This window comes from Chelonoidis abingdonii, chromosome 2 (genome assembly GCF_003597395.2).
Source record: "Chelonoidis abingdonii isolate Lonesome George chromosome 2, CheloAbing_2.0, whole genome shotgun sequence".
In the NCBI taxonomy this organism is placed as follows: domain Eukaryota; kingdom Metazoa; phylum Chordata; order Testudines; family Testudinidae; genus Chelonoidis; species Chelonoidis abingdonii.
The window spans coordinates 83,910,003-83,926,237 of NC_133770.1; the positions used below are offsets into that span (position 1 = coordinate 83,910,003).

At 35.9% G+C, this 16,235-nt stretch overlaps 1 protein-coding gene across 2 annotated transcripts in view; it reads left to right on the top strand.

Moving 5' to 3' along the window:
- The window catches only part of DNAJC13 (DnaJ heat shock protein family (Hsp40) member C13), a 105,300-nt gene that overhangs the window by 50,634 nt on the left and 38,431 nt on the right, over positions 1–16,235 (top strand). For both annotated transcript variants that reach the window (XM_032805865.2, XM_075062508.1), the window contains exons 21-33: positions 347–429; positions 1,412–1,565; positions 4,021–4,124; positions 4,213–4,372; positions 5,793–5,855; positions 6,320–6,421; positions 6,814–6,918; positions 8,852–9,054; positions 9,774–9,858; positions 10,107–10,261; positions 11,147–11,192; positions 14,097–14,251; positions 15,074–15,275. In XM_032805865.2, the coding sequence (XP_032661756.1) occupies positions 347–429; positions 1,412–1,565; positions 4,021–4,124; positions 4,213–4,372; positions 5,793–5,855; positions 6,320–6,421; positions 6,814–6,918; positions 8,852–9,054; positions 9,774–9,858; positions 10,107–10,261; positions 11,147–11,192; positions 14,097–14,251; positions 15,074–15,275 (1,617 nt within the window). The remainder of the gene's footprint in view (positions 1–346; positions 430–1,411; positions 1,566–4,020; positions 4,125–4,212; positions 4,373–5,792; positions 5,856–6,319; positions 6,422–6,813; positions 6,919–8,851; positions 9,055–9,773; positions 9,859–10,106; positions 10,262–11,146; positions 11,193–14,096; positions 14,252–15,073; positions 15,276–16,235) is intronic.

Genomic DNA, 16,235 nt, shown 5'->3' on the forward strand with positions numbered 1-16,235 from the left:
TATGATAAAAGTACATGGCTGCAAGTTTCTCTGGCATGATTTGATGACTTTTGTTGGTAATTTAGTATTAATATGGTGCAAGTCACTAACTAAAGATTTCAATTGTGCTGTTCTGTTGTCACTGACTTTGAAATCACTGATTAGAAAACTGCATCAGGAGTAATAAGTGTTCTCTTGAAAGCAGAGATCTCTCAGGAACAGCCAGTGAGAAAACAGCTTAATTTTCATGTTTCAAGTAACACTAGAAACCCACTTTTATAAGAACATGCACTGAAGTGAAATTATCCAGTTATCTGCTATTGCTAATTGTCCTAGCCCTGAATTTGGCATCTTTTTCTATTTGCAGAACATTAATCAAAAGCCAGTAATACTAAGGAAACGAAGGCAAAGAATAAAAATAGAAGCAAACTGGGATCTTTTCTATTACAGGTAAATATCTAGAATAAATGTACTAGGCTTTTTAAAATAGCCATGTGTTAACTATAACAGATGAATTAAAAGTTAATAAATCATGGCCATTCACTTGACAGTTACAGAAGCCCTAACTCAAAGCTACGGCTATAAAGGTAGTTTAAATAGTACAACCTGAAATATTTGACATGAACTTTAACCACAAGTATAATGTATGGAGCAAAAAATACTGAAATGCGCTAGATAAATTCTTTAGTCTGCTTCTGAAATGCACATGGCTAGCCCTAACCTCAGTGTCTTGCTTTTGACTTTGCATACTCAGATACATTTAACAGGGCTGTATATGAAATTTTTGTAAGACACAACTGTAACATGTTTCGCTTTTACCATTTATGCTGTCACTTCTACAACCAAGTCCCAGGAGGTAAATTGCATTTCAGAGACCTAATAGCGTTAATGCTTTTGAAAAGTAGGGTGTTGCTATTTCAAGAACCTTATTTTTGTTTAAGTGGCTTCTGGCTTTATTTTAAGGTAGAGTGGATGTCTTGTCTGATGCTCATAGACACTAAAGATATGGCTACACAGCAGAGAAAAAAACATGGCTACTCCCTGCAGGGTGGGAGGGTTCCAGAGCTCAGTCTCTATCCCAAGCCTGGAAGTCTACCCAGCAATGAAACAGCCTGAGCCTTGTGAACCTGAGTCAGCTGGCACTATCCAGCTGCAGGTTTTTCTTTGCTGTGTGTAGACAGATCCTTAGACTAATAACAAAGTAGGCATATCGAGGAAGTCACTACTGTAATATCAAAATGATTTAAACACAAGTGAGACTTTGTATTATACATATCAAGAATAAAATGGCAAAGCATATTCCCTTCTGTACTAATTCATTGAAGTACAGTATGCTCTGATGTGCATGGCAGGTTTATATGCATTTTAAACTATCTTTATTAACATTAAAAGAGTAGAAAACTCTTTTTTTACTAGCCATGCTTTCTCCTAGATTTCTTCAAGATCATGCTAGGTCAAATTTGATTTGGAACTTCAAAACACGGGAAGAGTTGAGAGATACCCTTGAATCTGAAATGCGGGCATTCAATATTGACAGAGAACTTGGCAGTGCTAATGTTATCTCATGGAATCATCATGAGTTTGAGGTAAACTTTTCTAGTATGTTTTACTTAAATCACTAATATTGTAGTCCTAGTGTCCTTACGCATCAGCTTTTTTCTGTAACGTTCTAAATGAGTGTTGTACACAACCTTTGTCAATAAATGATTGGGCAGAGTATATAAACTCAAAGCTATGAAGGAGAAAGCAGGCACCTCCTCTTTATGGTATGGACTGTTTTTTTGTTTTTTTTTAGATTGACTGACTGTATGCAGGCTATGCAAACTAGTTCCCCTCCCGACAGGATGCATAGTCCTTTTTCAAAGGAATCTCTATGAACTACCTCATATACCCAGATTTAATGGCTTTTATATAGGCAAGACAAATCTCTGATCAGCCAAGAGGGAGTCTAAATATATTCACTAAAAACACAAACTATATAAATAGCCATTTGTCTTAACAGTGAAAGTGGCGGAGATATTTAGATATGACAAAATATACACATGAAGCACTGCAGACAAGTGTATTTAACACATAGATTCAAAGATTAATTCAGCTTAGAGGAGTTGTCATTATGACAACGAGAATTGGGAATCTGGGCCAAAGTCCCATAAACATAACACAGAGGGCTTCTGACACACTGGAAGGAAGCACCTATTTATAAATTCCCAATAGAACTGTTGTATTAATTTCAAGCATTAATTCTAGCAAGGTTTACAGTGAGTGAGAGCCATTAAAATGTAAGGTCCATGCAGTATTCCACTTTTTACAGTATGTATCAACATACTTGTTCTGATGATTTATTGTACGTTCCCATGTTCAATTAAAAGTGAATAATAAACAAGTGCAAAAATCAGTATGGTACCAAAACACTTGGAAGGGCTGACTTTCAGAAAGCTTACTAAATATTAGGCAGCCAATCTAAAGTCCTGAATAGATTGGATATCAAATAGCATGCAGAACATTGATGCTTCTGGGATGAATAAGCCCTTCAAAACATCATTGAAGCAATAATCTGTGGCACACCCCGGGTAAAAGTTTCGATATATGGAATTCTGTTATTTTGGAAATAGTAGTATTTCTCTAAGATGTCGCATAAGCAAAGAGGCCATAACTAGGTGGGAACAGAATAAACTAACTTGCCTAGGTCTGTTTCAGGTGTGATGGGTTTTTTGTTTGTTTTTAAATCATTCAATAATAAAGCCTTCAGATAGCAGATTGTAGATTTCTAATTTTGACATTGTCTCCACAACAGAATGGATTGAATAGAAAACAAAAATAGGAAGCAGAACTTGAATGCTCTTGAAGATGGCAAATCACCATCTCATCAGTAGGAAGAGTCGCTAGAAGTAACTAAATGCAGCTTTTACATCAGTCTCCAATAAATGCAATCAAACAAACAACCTTAGACTCTGGACAGTACATCGTAAACACTTTCTGCAGTTGTTCACAGATTGATATTTTGGTCACATGTGAAAAGCTTACAGAAAACTTGTAACAAACATATATGCTTTTTCGAAAGCTATATATTCTGAGATCCCCTCCCAAATCTACAAAACCTGACTGTATCACAGCAGTATATGTCACAAGAGGAAATCTACAGGCACAGTGTGACTAAACAGAGGCAACGTATTATGCTTCAGGTTGCCAACAGCCCTCAAATCAGTCTTGGACCATTCTGTCAGTGAACTTCTCATAACCTGCAAGAAACAGACATTGGTGTATAATGCCACACTTAAAACATTTAAACTTACTTTTGTATTCTTGCAGGTATCTTTACATGTAAGCATTCTTATATTAGTGGTTTTTAATTGAGGATGGGTGAAGGGTACAGAGTTAACTTCATCTTGGAACCCTATTAACTCATGTAATTATGATTTTATTTGTACTCCTACTATTGAACTGTTGCCTCTAGGCTTTGCAACACCTATGTGACTTGTTAAATGTTAGCTGTTACAATGGTGTACTGTATCCATTATTGTAGAGAGCCCTGTGCTAGATTGTTTAAACTATGGCTTAAACGGTGTGTTGTACAATGCTTCAGTTTTAGGTAAACGCTTTGTCTTAAAATACATAGTGTATTAGAATATTGAAATTCCCTATGGATTTCCAGAGGCTTTGTGCCACTTAGAGTATTGTGGCTGTCTGGGAGCAAGTTGGATATCAACTGTTCTTTAGAATATTAGTTTCTAGTCTTCATTCCTGTGTAAAGAAGTAATTTTTCAGCTTCAAACGTCTAGGTTAGTAAAATGAAAACTACATTCTCCTTTAGAATAGCAATTAATACAAATCCATATTTCATTAATGTTGCTTATTAAACCTTACTGCTTATTGCAGGAGAGAGGCTCCTCAAAAAAGAAAAGAAAAAAAAATATTTACTGAGCATGTTAAGCCATGAAATCAAGTAAAATATAGATTGCATGTGGCAGCTTGCTAAAAGCTCAATTTTAAGTGCATAATCTGAAATAACACATGGTTTACATATCTATGTTTCATTTATAGGTTAAGTATGAGTGCCTTTCAGAGGAAATAAAAATAGGGGATTATTACCTGAGATTATTGTTGGAGGAGGATGAAACTGAAGAGAGTGGAGCAATCAAAAAATCGTGAGTCACAGTTCAGCTTGTCTTCCTTATTTTTTCTGAGGTTTAATGCATATTTCCTCCACTATGAACTTTCTTCTTTTTTTTGCAGGTATGAATTTTTCAATGAACTTTATCACCGGTTCTTGCTCACCCCTAAAGTGAACATGAAATGCTTATGTCTACAAGCACTGGCAATTGTTTATGGACGATGTCATGAAGAAATAGGACAATTTAGTGACACTAAATATATTGTTGGGATGTTGGAAAGGGTGAGTTTTTTGTTTGGATGGTGTTTTTTAGATAAAAATAAATGTTAATATGGTGGCTAGGAATAGGTTAGTCATTGACATGCTGCTGTCCAGTTCCGATTTTGGTATTGCAGACTTAGCTTGAAGTTTCATTTGGAAGTTACTGTTGGATTGAGTCATTTTTAGTCAGTTTCTGTTTTCTAACTAATTCTTAATGAATACATTCTGCTGATGGAAGTCTCTGATGGTGGCATTTTTAGTCCCATTACTCTAATATGCAAGAATAAATTTATTTGAAATGAGGCCAATGGAAGCACTGCCTTAAGAGTGAAATATAAATAACAATATAGACTTCATTCAATGCAGTATTTTAGTCTTCTGCTTATTCCTGAAGCACATCAGGAATAAACGGCAAACTTTTTTAAATTTTTGCTCACCTGTGGAGAGTGGGCCGTCCACTAAGGGAAACACTTTGCCTTTGGAATGGCTGGTTCAAAGTGAACTGGCAGTGGTCTTTTAGGCAGAGTGTTTTCTCAAAACTGAGGGTATACTGGTATACTTAAGGATGACGGGTTGGATTTGTTTGTAACCATAAAACTTGGAAACCCTTTAATGGTAAAGGCAGACACAAACCATATTTAAATACGGTTGAGTTAATAGGTTCTAATTCTTATGCCTGTTTAATCTTTGAAGGTGAATTGAAGAGGTTTGGCCTATCAACGGGATAGTTCATAGTAGCACTTCTCTAACAGCAACTGAAATTAACATTTTACGCTTTAGAGAGCTGCCTTTTTTACAACGCTCTTGTCTGGCAGTGCTTTCTGAAGAAACCATTAACTCAGGCCTTAAATCGGCGCTCATCTTTCATTTAAGTGCATTTAAATTATAAACTCATACATGCTTTAATACCAAATCAGTAATGGGATATAAGGTAATATTAAAAATCAGTTAACTTTAAAACTCCATTTCACAGTGAATTCTATAGCGTGATTATTTGGCAGTGGTATTTTTACCTTTCCCATAACATGAACAATTAACATTGATTAGGTGTGATTCAGAAGAAAGTTGCATATTTGAACTTACTTTGCACAAACAGACTTCACAGAAAACTGTAGAAATTATTCAAGAGCTGTTTTTAGTATGAAAACAAATCCAGTAATACTACCAAAATTAGTGAGACTGTTTATAGTGACTTACGACATTCTCACAAATATCTTGCAACGTTTTCCAATATCATTTTATATATACGTTTTTCTGAAATCTTACTGTTAAAGGTAACCTTATCTGTTTTTGCAGTTTTTATGTTTTGTTACAAGATATTTGAGAATTGGATTTTACTCTCTGGTTAATTCAACATGCTAATTTTTTGAGCCTTGATTAATTTGTATTTCCTGTTGGACATGTTTTGATGACTACTTCCCTCTTTTTTTAACCCCAAAAGTGCACTGATAGACTTGAGCGGGACAGACTGATACTATTCCTTAACAAGCTCATTCTAAATAAGGTAGGAGATTTTATTTTTCCAGTACTTCAAAGAAAATTCATGAAACATGGATACATTTTTTTTAAACTATTAAAATGTTCTCCAGTTTGAAACTAATGCTTTGAGTTGATTTTAAAAACTGTAACTGAATCTCTAATCGTGTGCTTAATGGAAAGAACGATCTCTTATTAGATGCAAATATTAAAGGTACAACTCTCTCTCCCTTTCTAGCACAGATGCTGTATCTATAGGTGTGATTTAGGGTTTTTGAATGGGTAACGAAGGGATAAGGAAGTATAAATGTTCTGTGCTAGATTTCTAAAGAAAATGGTTGAGTGTGAGGAGGAGAGTTGAAACCTTACTTTTGAGTCCTATTAAAATACTACACAAAGATTGGTTCTTACAGTGCTTTTTACTTACCCATAACACACCTCTATAATGCTCACATTTATTTCATGTGAAGGTTTTTTCTCTCTTTTTTACAGAAAAATGTTAAGGACCTCATGGATTCAAATGGCATTAGAATCCTTGTGGATCTGCTTACCATGGCACATCTCCACACAAGCAGGGCTACAGTACCATTGCAAGTATGAGGTCTTTTGGTTTATTCGCACTATGCCTTTTTAAGAGAATTTTTAAAATGAGACACTGTTTTTAAAGGGTGCTTGAACAGAAACTAGGATTTTATGAAATTCAGTCTTTTAAGGCTGATATCTTTCACTTACAAAAGTAAGGAAACAGGCTGAAGTTTTTCTGCCAACCATAACTTCTTTGCACATACTATTTTTATAGTCTAAGCCTTCTTTAGTACCACCCAACTCTCATACCCCCTCCTAATGCACATCAGGCAAAAAAACAGCCTTGTAAAATGCCCTCCATAAACTAGCTAACTTCCAAATTGCTAAAGTCATATGGGATTAAGACTGAATCTTGCATTAAATTGGTTACATCATTTAAATATAAATATTTTAACTTTTAGAGCAATGTGATTGAAGCAGCACCTGATATGAAGAGAGAAAGTGAGAAAGAGTGGTACTTTGGCAATGCAGATAAAGAGAGGAGCGGTCCTTACAGCTTTATAGAGGTGGTATACTTTTTTCATTGCTGATTCATAAAATAATTAAACTTAAAAATGACCATACTGGGCTAGTCTGACCCAATATCCTGTCTTCTAACAGTGGTCAGTGCAGGAATGAACAGAACAGGATAACTGAGTGATCCATCCCCTGTCATCCAGTTCCAGCTTCTGTCAGTCAGAGGCTTAGGGACTCCCAGAACATGGAGTTGTCCCTGACCATCTTGGAATAGCTGTTGGTGGTCCTATCCTCCATGAATTTATCCAGTTCTTTTTTTGATCCCTGTTGTACTTCACAACATCCCCGGCAATGAATTCCACAGGTTGACTGTGCATTGTGTGAAGAAGTATTTCCTTATGTATGTTTTAAACCTGTTGCCTATTAATTTCATTGGGTGATCCCTGGTTCTTGTGTTTATATGAAGGGGTAAATAACATTTCCTTATTCACTTTCTCCACACTATTCCTGATTTTGATAGACCTATTTTACAGACACCCAGTAGTCTCTCTTCTAAAATGATCAAGCCCAGTCATCTTAATCTCTCCTCATTCAGATGCTATTGTATACCCTTAGTAATTTTTGTTGCCCTCTGTATGTCTCCAATTCTAATCTTTTTTGAGATGGGGCATGGGCATACCATGGATATATATTTAGTGGCATTATATTATCTATCACTTTCCTAATGGTCCCTAACATTGTAATGTGGTGGTGGTGGTGGTGTGTTGTGGTGGTTTTTTTTTTTTTTTTTTTGGGCCAGCTGCACGTTGAGCAGATGTTTTCAGAGAACTATCCACAATGACCCCCAAGATCTCTGAGCGGTGACAGCTAATTTAAACCCCATCATTTTGTATGTCTAGTTGGGATTTCCAATGTGCGTTAGTTTAAAATCAGTGTTTCTTTTTCAAGAGGCCAGGATATTGTGTGTTTTATAAAAGAGCTGAATGTAAGAGGAAAGAGTCTACACTACTCCAATATGTGCACATTGCTTAGCATAACTTATCAGATATTGGGTACAGCTAGATAATCCTACCCCACTCAAGTTTGAGACTTCATGAAGTCCTAGATAATAAAGGGGAGTGATACTGTCACCGCCTCTCTGACTGTAACTGGCATTCTAAAAGCGTGGTGGAGTTCCACAAGCTACTGCTTGTACCTGCCGTATGGTAGAATGAATTAGTCTTGTAGTTTTACTGCTCTCTGAGCCAGTAAGAGCTCCATCATAAAAAAAAATCTTATTTAACATGAAAATGGTATTAAAATGTAAAGATGTGCACTGGTGTACCAAATTACTGTTATAATGAATTGTCTTACACTTAATCCACATCCCATATATATTTAGTATTGTTCTGATGTGTACATTAAGCTTACTGGGTACCAGCCTCTGAAAAATGTGGGTATGGCACATTTAATGTAGTTTTGATTTCATAAAATTCTAATTTTGATGTGCTAAGGAAAAGTTAAATTCTCAGAGGAAATCAGTGATCTGATCACTTTGGATATGATCGTGCATTTTATCTTCCTAACACAAACTACGAAATGGTATAAAAAATTAGGATTTTTAAGAGTGCAAGAATCAAAGCTTTTAGAGTTATAATTCTGTGTAGTCTCCAAATGAGATCAATAATCCAATTTACTATAATGACTTGACTTAAAAAAAAAAAAAAAAAAAAAAGTTGAAAATCTCTTCCAAGTTGGTTTTCTTTCGCTTGTCTGGGCCCTTTTTTTCCTGTCATACAAAGGGTAGATTTTAGAGCTCCTAAAGGGAACAGAAATATTTAGCCTGTATTGGTTTTTCATAGCAAAAAATATTTATTTTTCATACTTGGAGAGCATCTGATTTTATATGCACTATGAGCTACCAAGACAAGTAATGAAAAATGCCAGAAAACCTTACTGCTCATAGTGTGAAACATCTAACTTGTACCTCTGATCTTAAAAAAGATGCAGGAATTATGGACCAAGGGAAAGCTGACTGCAAAAACACGTTGCTGGGCTCAGGGTATGGATGGCTGGAGACCATTGCAGTTTATCCCTCAGCTTAAATGGTGCTTGCTAGCCAGTGGACAGGCTGTGCTGAATGAGACTGACCTTGCCACACTTATCCTCAACATGTTGATCACAATGTGTGGCTATTTTCCCAGCAGGTAATGAGTCTTTTTAGTTCCAAGAGAAGAAAATGGCTGTAACTTTCCATGGTTGTAGCAAATGTGTACAATTACTATTCTAGTTTTATTGATATACTTCCTGGGTTAAATGGAAGAAACTCTTTAAATTGGGCATCCATCTACCATCTCGTAGCAAATTTCATTTGGTTAGTGAACATGGAAGTTTTTATCTTCCTACCATGGAAGCAGAGATGAACTGATGCAGTTTTATGATGGGACAAAGATAAATCCATTTAATAGATGTACCATAAAACTTCATGGTCACTGCTGCATTGACTGCTCCTTCTCAAACTGAAATTACAATAATTTAACATTATCTTAAATATAACAGAAGTGAATGTCTCAGGTTACTTTGATAGCATTAGAAATATAATATAACTTTTTATAACATTTCTTAAACACATAGTTTATCTCACTGTTTCCATGAGTGAATACTTAATGTGAATTTTACTAAACCTCGCTGATATACTCTATATCAAAGCTAAGTCCAGGTGAAAGTTGGATGAATATTTAAGAAATGAGGATAGTAAAACTTGTTGGAATATATATGAGGATCTTGATATCAACCCAGTCCATCGGATCAAAATCTAAAATCTGCCTGAGAAATCAGTTAAACATTTAAAATAAAAGCACAAATACTGTATTTATATTTATGTATTATACACTGAAAATATTGATCGGCAAAATACTTATTTTAGGGATCAAGATAATGCCATTATAAGACCTTTGCCCAGAGTAAAGAGGCTGCTTTCAGACAGTACTTGCCTTCCCCATATTACTCAGGTAAGTTGCTTGTTTTGTCAGTTTGTTGAGAAATGTGTAAATATCGAGAAATGATTCCAGCTAACTTAATATAATTTAACAGTCATAGTGTTCTGGACTGTTGTGCTTCTTTCTACTATTTTTCACTAACTTTTTTTTTTGCTTTAATCATTCCAATTTTGATTAGCTGGTTAAAGTTAGTTTGTTTTATGGCTACTGCTCATCTACAATTTGATGCTCCATGTAAATGCTGTTTGTCTTCATTTCAGCTGCTGTTGACATTTGACCCTATCCTTGTTGAGAAAGTTGCCATATTGCTGTTTCACATCATGCAAGATAACCCACAATTATCTCGTTTTTATCTAAGCGGAGTATTCTTCTTTATCATGATGTACACAGGTTCTAATGTACTTCCTGTTGCAAGGTAAGGACGAGGAATGGTGAAAATAACAATTTTAGGTATTTATTCTTGGAACTGCCTCTGTATATTAATATTCCTAACTAGATAAGGGAACCTGTTACTTCTCAAGCAGTGAATAGCAAGGTTTTTACTGTGGCTTGCTTGTTTGATTCTGTACAAGTGCTTAAGCTGTGTGCATACATTTTACAGTTTTTGTTGAACTGAAGTAGTGTTTGGGAGTTTGAGGGTGTGTGCCTATAGTGTGCCCAGCTGTACAGCTAAAATCATGTATCTGGTCAAGGCTTCCATTGACTTAAAGCCATGAGAACGAGTCCATAATACCAGAATTAGAAGAAATATATTGTAGGATTTTGATGTGTACTATTTGAGCGTTTATTTTTATAATAGTTTGGGTTTCAACAGTGAGATTCATATAAGGGTCCATAAAACTCCTTGCAGGATCAATGCCTAAAACACTTAATGTAAACATTCACATTTATCAGACTTGTATCTTGAGGCGTATGTAAATGGCTTCCTATTAAGCTCATGAATTTGAGTTTTAAAGCGATTTTGCTGCATGTAATGAATTATTCTTCCCATACATTAAGAATTCACAGTATACATCCTCTTATACAACAGAATATCAGAAGTAAATTGTTTTCTAAATTAGTCATTTACAGCTTGTAAACGAGTCACTGATATCTTGATATCTAAAAAGTAAAAAAATTCAAAGCTTTCTGTAAAGCTTATGAGGAGGCAAAAAATCTAGGGTTAAGCTATAAATGTGATATGAAGATAGGACTGAAATGAAAAAGCAAGTGCATTTTTGAATCGGCATCTATACTGCTCTTTTCTGCAGAGCCGCATTGAGAATACCACTAAACTGAAAAACATTCCTTTTTCTCCTAGGTTTTTGAAGTACACTCATACAAAACAAGCTTTCAAGTCTGAAGAGGTGAGTAAAAAATAATAGTATAGAACATTTATTTTGCTCTCGTAAGCTAAGTTAACTAATGAATTCTATATTAAATATTTTCTGAAGTATACTCCTTCAGTTTTCGATCTTTCTACCTTGTACTTACATCTTCATCATAAATGGACACTTTCGCTTTCTATTTTGTTAAAGATAAACATTCTTTTCCTTCCTTATATTTGTGTTTAAAGTCCTCTTTTAAAGAAACAAAAAGCAAAAACAAAAAACCTCAGCTTGAGCAGACAACTACCTAATTCTCTTGGCTGTGTTGCTTGTGACTGTTGTGCATTGGCAGTAATACATTACAAAATGAACTATATTCCGTCACCAAATACAAGGCGCAGACTTCGTGTTCTTCTGTCAGTCAAGTCTGCCTTGAATCTCCTTTTAGAAAGCATCCTGTTTGTAATATCTGCTCTTTCTCTGTCTTCATGAAGAAATGCCATTTGCACAGCCGAGTAGCTTTTCCTGCTGCTTGTTTAATCTGGCCTAGTCAGTGCATTAAACATACTCTTCTTTTCCTAAACTCAAACCAAGCATTTGCAACTAAGATGTAAAGTTTATTTTAGTAGTGCTACAAATAGTGCTTGGAGTAACAATCCAAGCAACTACTCATTCCTCTTACAGTTAGACTCTTTGAGACACCTAGATCTCACTGCTTACCACCTCTCCAGCAGCTCTCCAGGCAACATTCCCATTGGTTAACAGTGGGATTTTACTAGACACTACCTATTTGCATGTCTCTTGTGTATATCTCGGCATACAGCAAAAGATCTAACTTGGGTTTTAAAGTGAGATGAGCGAACACTTTAAGATGACCAGAGAAGTCTGTTTTCTGAGACTGAATTTTTTGTCCTAGGAAGTTTCAAAATGGGACATTGGCTTGTAATGTGTTTAAAGAAAAACCTTCACTAGAACTCCATGGAAATAATAGGGGGAAGCACATTCCCTATATTCAGTGCCAGAGAGACACACAATCTGGTGGACTCCATTATCTTCCCCATCCAACATCTTGTACAGGAGTAAAATCTTACAGGTTTTTACAGCTTGTGTGGCCTCTCTCTTCTGAACTTGCAGCTATGATGACTGCAATTGGCAGTTCAAAAGAGGTCTGTTTGTTCTTCATAACTCCAAGTGGAAGCAGCTTCAAGCTAAGATGAGTTTGTAGCACCTTCTGGCTTGGACAGTACAATGATCCTTTAAACTCTTTATAGTTCATGGGCCATAAATCTCTGGTTGATATCAGTTGTATACACACACAGCTATTCCCCTTGGAGGAACAGAATGCTTAGTAAATGATCAAGCTAAAGGAATCCAGTGAACTAAGTCTATTTCTCTTTGTTTTTTGGTGCAAAGTGGCAAAAATGAAGAACTTGAAACTCTAACCATTACTTTTAGGTTGTTTATATATTAGGAACTCCTTGTCCAAGTCCTTTTAAACTTTGCAGGAAAGTTCCTGGCCAAAGTAGAATTTAACATTTACAATTTTGAGATTAATTTGAATTTTGTGAATTTTAGTAGGGAGAAGGCCAAATAGGATTTTTAATAGAAATTTGGTTGCAGCTTAGTAAACTGTGGGAAGTAGTGCTTGTGGGTGTTAATACTCAGTCACCTTTTTAGAGAGGATAAATTGCCCTTACAGAAAGTGCATCTTAATTCACCCACTCTACATATGTCAGAGCGTTAAATCTGCAGAGCTGAACCAGGGGAGGAGATAGTATCCAGAAGCTGCTTATCATGCTAGTCTGGTGGTGGTTTTCCCAAGTATTGGTTTTTTTTTTTTTTTTTTTTTTTTTTTTTGATACAGAAGGCCTGCAATACATTGTTTTGTCTGAAATATTTAGCAGTATCTTTACCCTTTACAGTCACCCTAAAGTCAAATTTTAAACCATATATAAAAATTGAATAATTTTACAAAATAAAATTTTAGAGCTGAACTTCTATTGCTACTATAGTATGTGTCTGTCTGCCTGTAGTACTGTGCCTCTGAATTAAATGTACTTCCTATTAGCATTCTTATAGTAAGCAGGATCCAGGAACCTTCCTTGTTCTGTAAACTAGCATAACTTTCCATGTACTTTAATTCAAGATATAAGGGATGCTAGCTCACATCAGATTTTTTTTAAATTCATGATATCAAAAAGGATTTACGATATCATTGCTTGTTAAAATCTTTAAACTTAAACGAGATCATTGATGTAGCAAACAATTTGATCAGTAAATGTTGTTATAACTAAATCTGTCTGGATAGCTTTTAGAAATTTTTAGATAGGATTTTTGGCTCATACAGTTAGGAGACCTAGTGATGATTTTGAGCTCTGGAGAGATACTTGCTACTTGTTCTAGTCTTACCATTGGCTGAAAAATCAATGTTATGCAGTAGATTCCAGTATTTTATGAATGCTTTCCATTGATGAACTGAACCATATTGCTGTTGGACATAACTACAATGACCTTAAGATTAGTGTCAAAGTCATGGACTATATATCTCTAAGGATGATGGGCTTCACCACCCTGGGTGTAAAACTTTTTTTAAAGTGCTATGACTGTTCTGGGTTATACTGTAAGTCACAGTTGCTTGCTTACCTGTGTTTCACTCCTTTACAAGTGATGTGAAGGTGACTCAAGGTCAGCATCCTTTAAAAAATCAGCTTCCTTAGCCATTCTTAAATTTAAGTAGCTGTTAATGACTAGCAAATTTTTGCATACTCAAAGCTATATAAAGAAAATTTATACAAAAACATTTAAGATCCTAATCCATTTAATTGAATTTCATTGTAAAATAAGAGAGCCTTATCCCGGTGTATGTTAATCATGCAATGAGTGTGATCAGACTACAACTTCACTTGCAAATACCTCAATACCTGTGAAATGCTTTCATTTTAGACAAAAGGGCAAGATATAGTTCAAAGAAGTATACTAGGACACATCCTTCCTGAAGCAATGGTGTGTTATTTAGAAAACTATGAGCCAGAAAAATTTTCTGAAATTTTTCTTGGGGAATTTGACACTCCAGAAGCAATTTGGAGCAATGAAATGAGGTAATTATTTGTATCTATTTCCCATTAAGTAGAGGTTTCAGTCTTTTGATTAAACTTGTGTTAAGTGCATACCATGTGATTTTGACCAAGATTAGTTGGTATAGTATATTTTACATTGTGGGCAAAGAGGGTTCAGTGACTCACTTCACTTAGCTATAGTAGCTCTACAATGAAATGGATTTAGTTGTCCGAATTAAGTCTTTAGCCAGGAAATGACATGGCACAACAAAGTCTCACTTCAAAAGAAGCCCATGGTACAAATATCAGTGTCATGGAACAGTTTACGCCATTTCACTTTAAATTCTCCAACAGTTTGCTTTATGCCTGCCTACATCATGCTTAGTTAGTGTCAGCAAATGTTATCTGTCTCTAGGGTGTGACCATTCTTCAGTTTCCTCTGTTAACTACATGGTGTTGTAAATCATGCAGTTCTTGTCTGGATATGGTACCTCTCAGGTTGCTAGGGTATTTCCCATATAAAGCATGGAAAATCTGTCTAATTATATATCTTTTTCTATATAAATGTAAATCTTCAATGTTAATACAGATTTGAGACTGCAAATAAGTAGGCAGAACTGTGTACACATCTTCTGTATTACGGCTTAATTTTTTTTTGTTTCCGTGTCTTAAAAGTAAAACGAGTCACATGAGATTATAGCACTGTAGTATCCCAAATTTCATAAGACTTTTTTAATCTGTTCAAGAAAATATGGCTAATTATGGGATATTAAACCCTTGTCAAAAATGCTTAGTGGAGTAATTATGAAAAGTACCTGACCAAAATCTTGTATTAGTATAATTCTTGATTTTTGCAATTCACAGGCGCCTTATGATCGAGAAGATTGCTGCGCACCTTGCTGACTTCACCCCTCGTCTTCAAAGTAATACCAGAGCACTCTATCAGTATTGCCCCATACCAGTTATCAACTATCCACAACTAGAGAATGAGCTGTTCTGTAATATTTATTACCTCAAACACCTGTGTGATACACTGCTGTTTCCAGATTGGCCAATTAAAGATCCTGTAAGTCAGAAATCTTTCTGCGCTTGTATATCCATAGCACATATGCACAAACCTAACAAAACTCAAACATTTCTAAAATCCAAAGAGTGACAAAATGTCGTAATAGTTGGCTTCAAACCTTGTTTCTTCCATAAACCTCAATATACTTTGGTTTACATCTGCAAATCCTAAGCTCATGCCAAGCTGCTGTACTGGATCCAAACTTTAGGTCCCACATGCTCTTTGCTTTCTGGGTTGAGAAGTTTAACTCTGTGTAGGTGCACACACACTCCAGGTACAGCCTCCATGTCTGTCTGTTCCTGTTGCCAGTAGGGACCCTGCAGTAATATTGCATAGACCCTGAAGTTGGCGCCGGCTCCCGCAAGCCTCACAGTAGCTGTTGCACATTGAGTTCTATCAACGCTGTGGACCTGCTGTAACAACTTATGCATGATGAACTAAAAATCAATATTGGGTAAATAGGAATATAATTGAATTGTCCAGTGAACTCTTGATTATGGCATGAACAAACTATTCTGCTGCTATAACAATCAGATATGATTGCTCATACTTCCCTTTCAGCAACTTTTGGGATGTCTACACTGCAGTGAGTGTCTGGGACTTGAATTTATGCTCAAGGCCCCTACCTCTTCCATCTACACATAAACCTTTCTAATCAGGGCTCAGTCCCAGGGGGTGGAGGATCTGAGCCTGAGTTAAGCCGGAACCCAGGTTTAAGCCATATCGCTTTGCAGTTTGTAGAAACAGACCCACTTGATTCGTGCTCTGGGACTCCACCAGAAATATTCCATGATCCCACAGGCCAGGTATCTTTGTCCTCTGGGCAGTCAAGTCTGGTGAACAATCAAGTTTTTCCCACAGTACACTACAGAGGACTACAGCAGCCAGATTTTGGGAGGATGCTAGGAAGTCTGGGGTATGGGAGGTTGGACTTAGTCTGCCCACATAAAACAGTGTAGA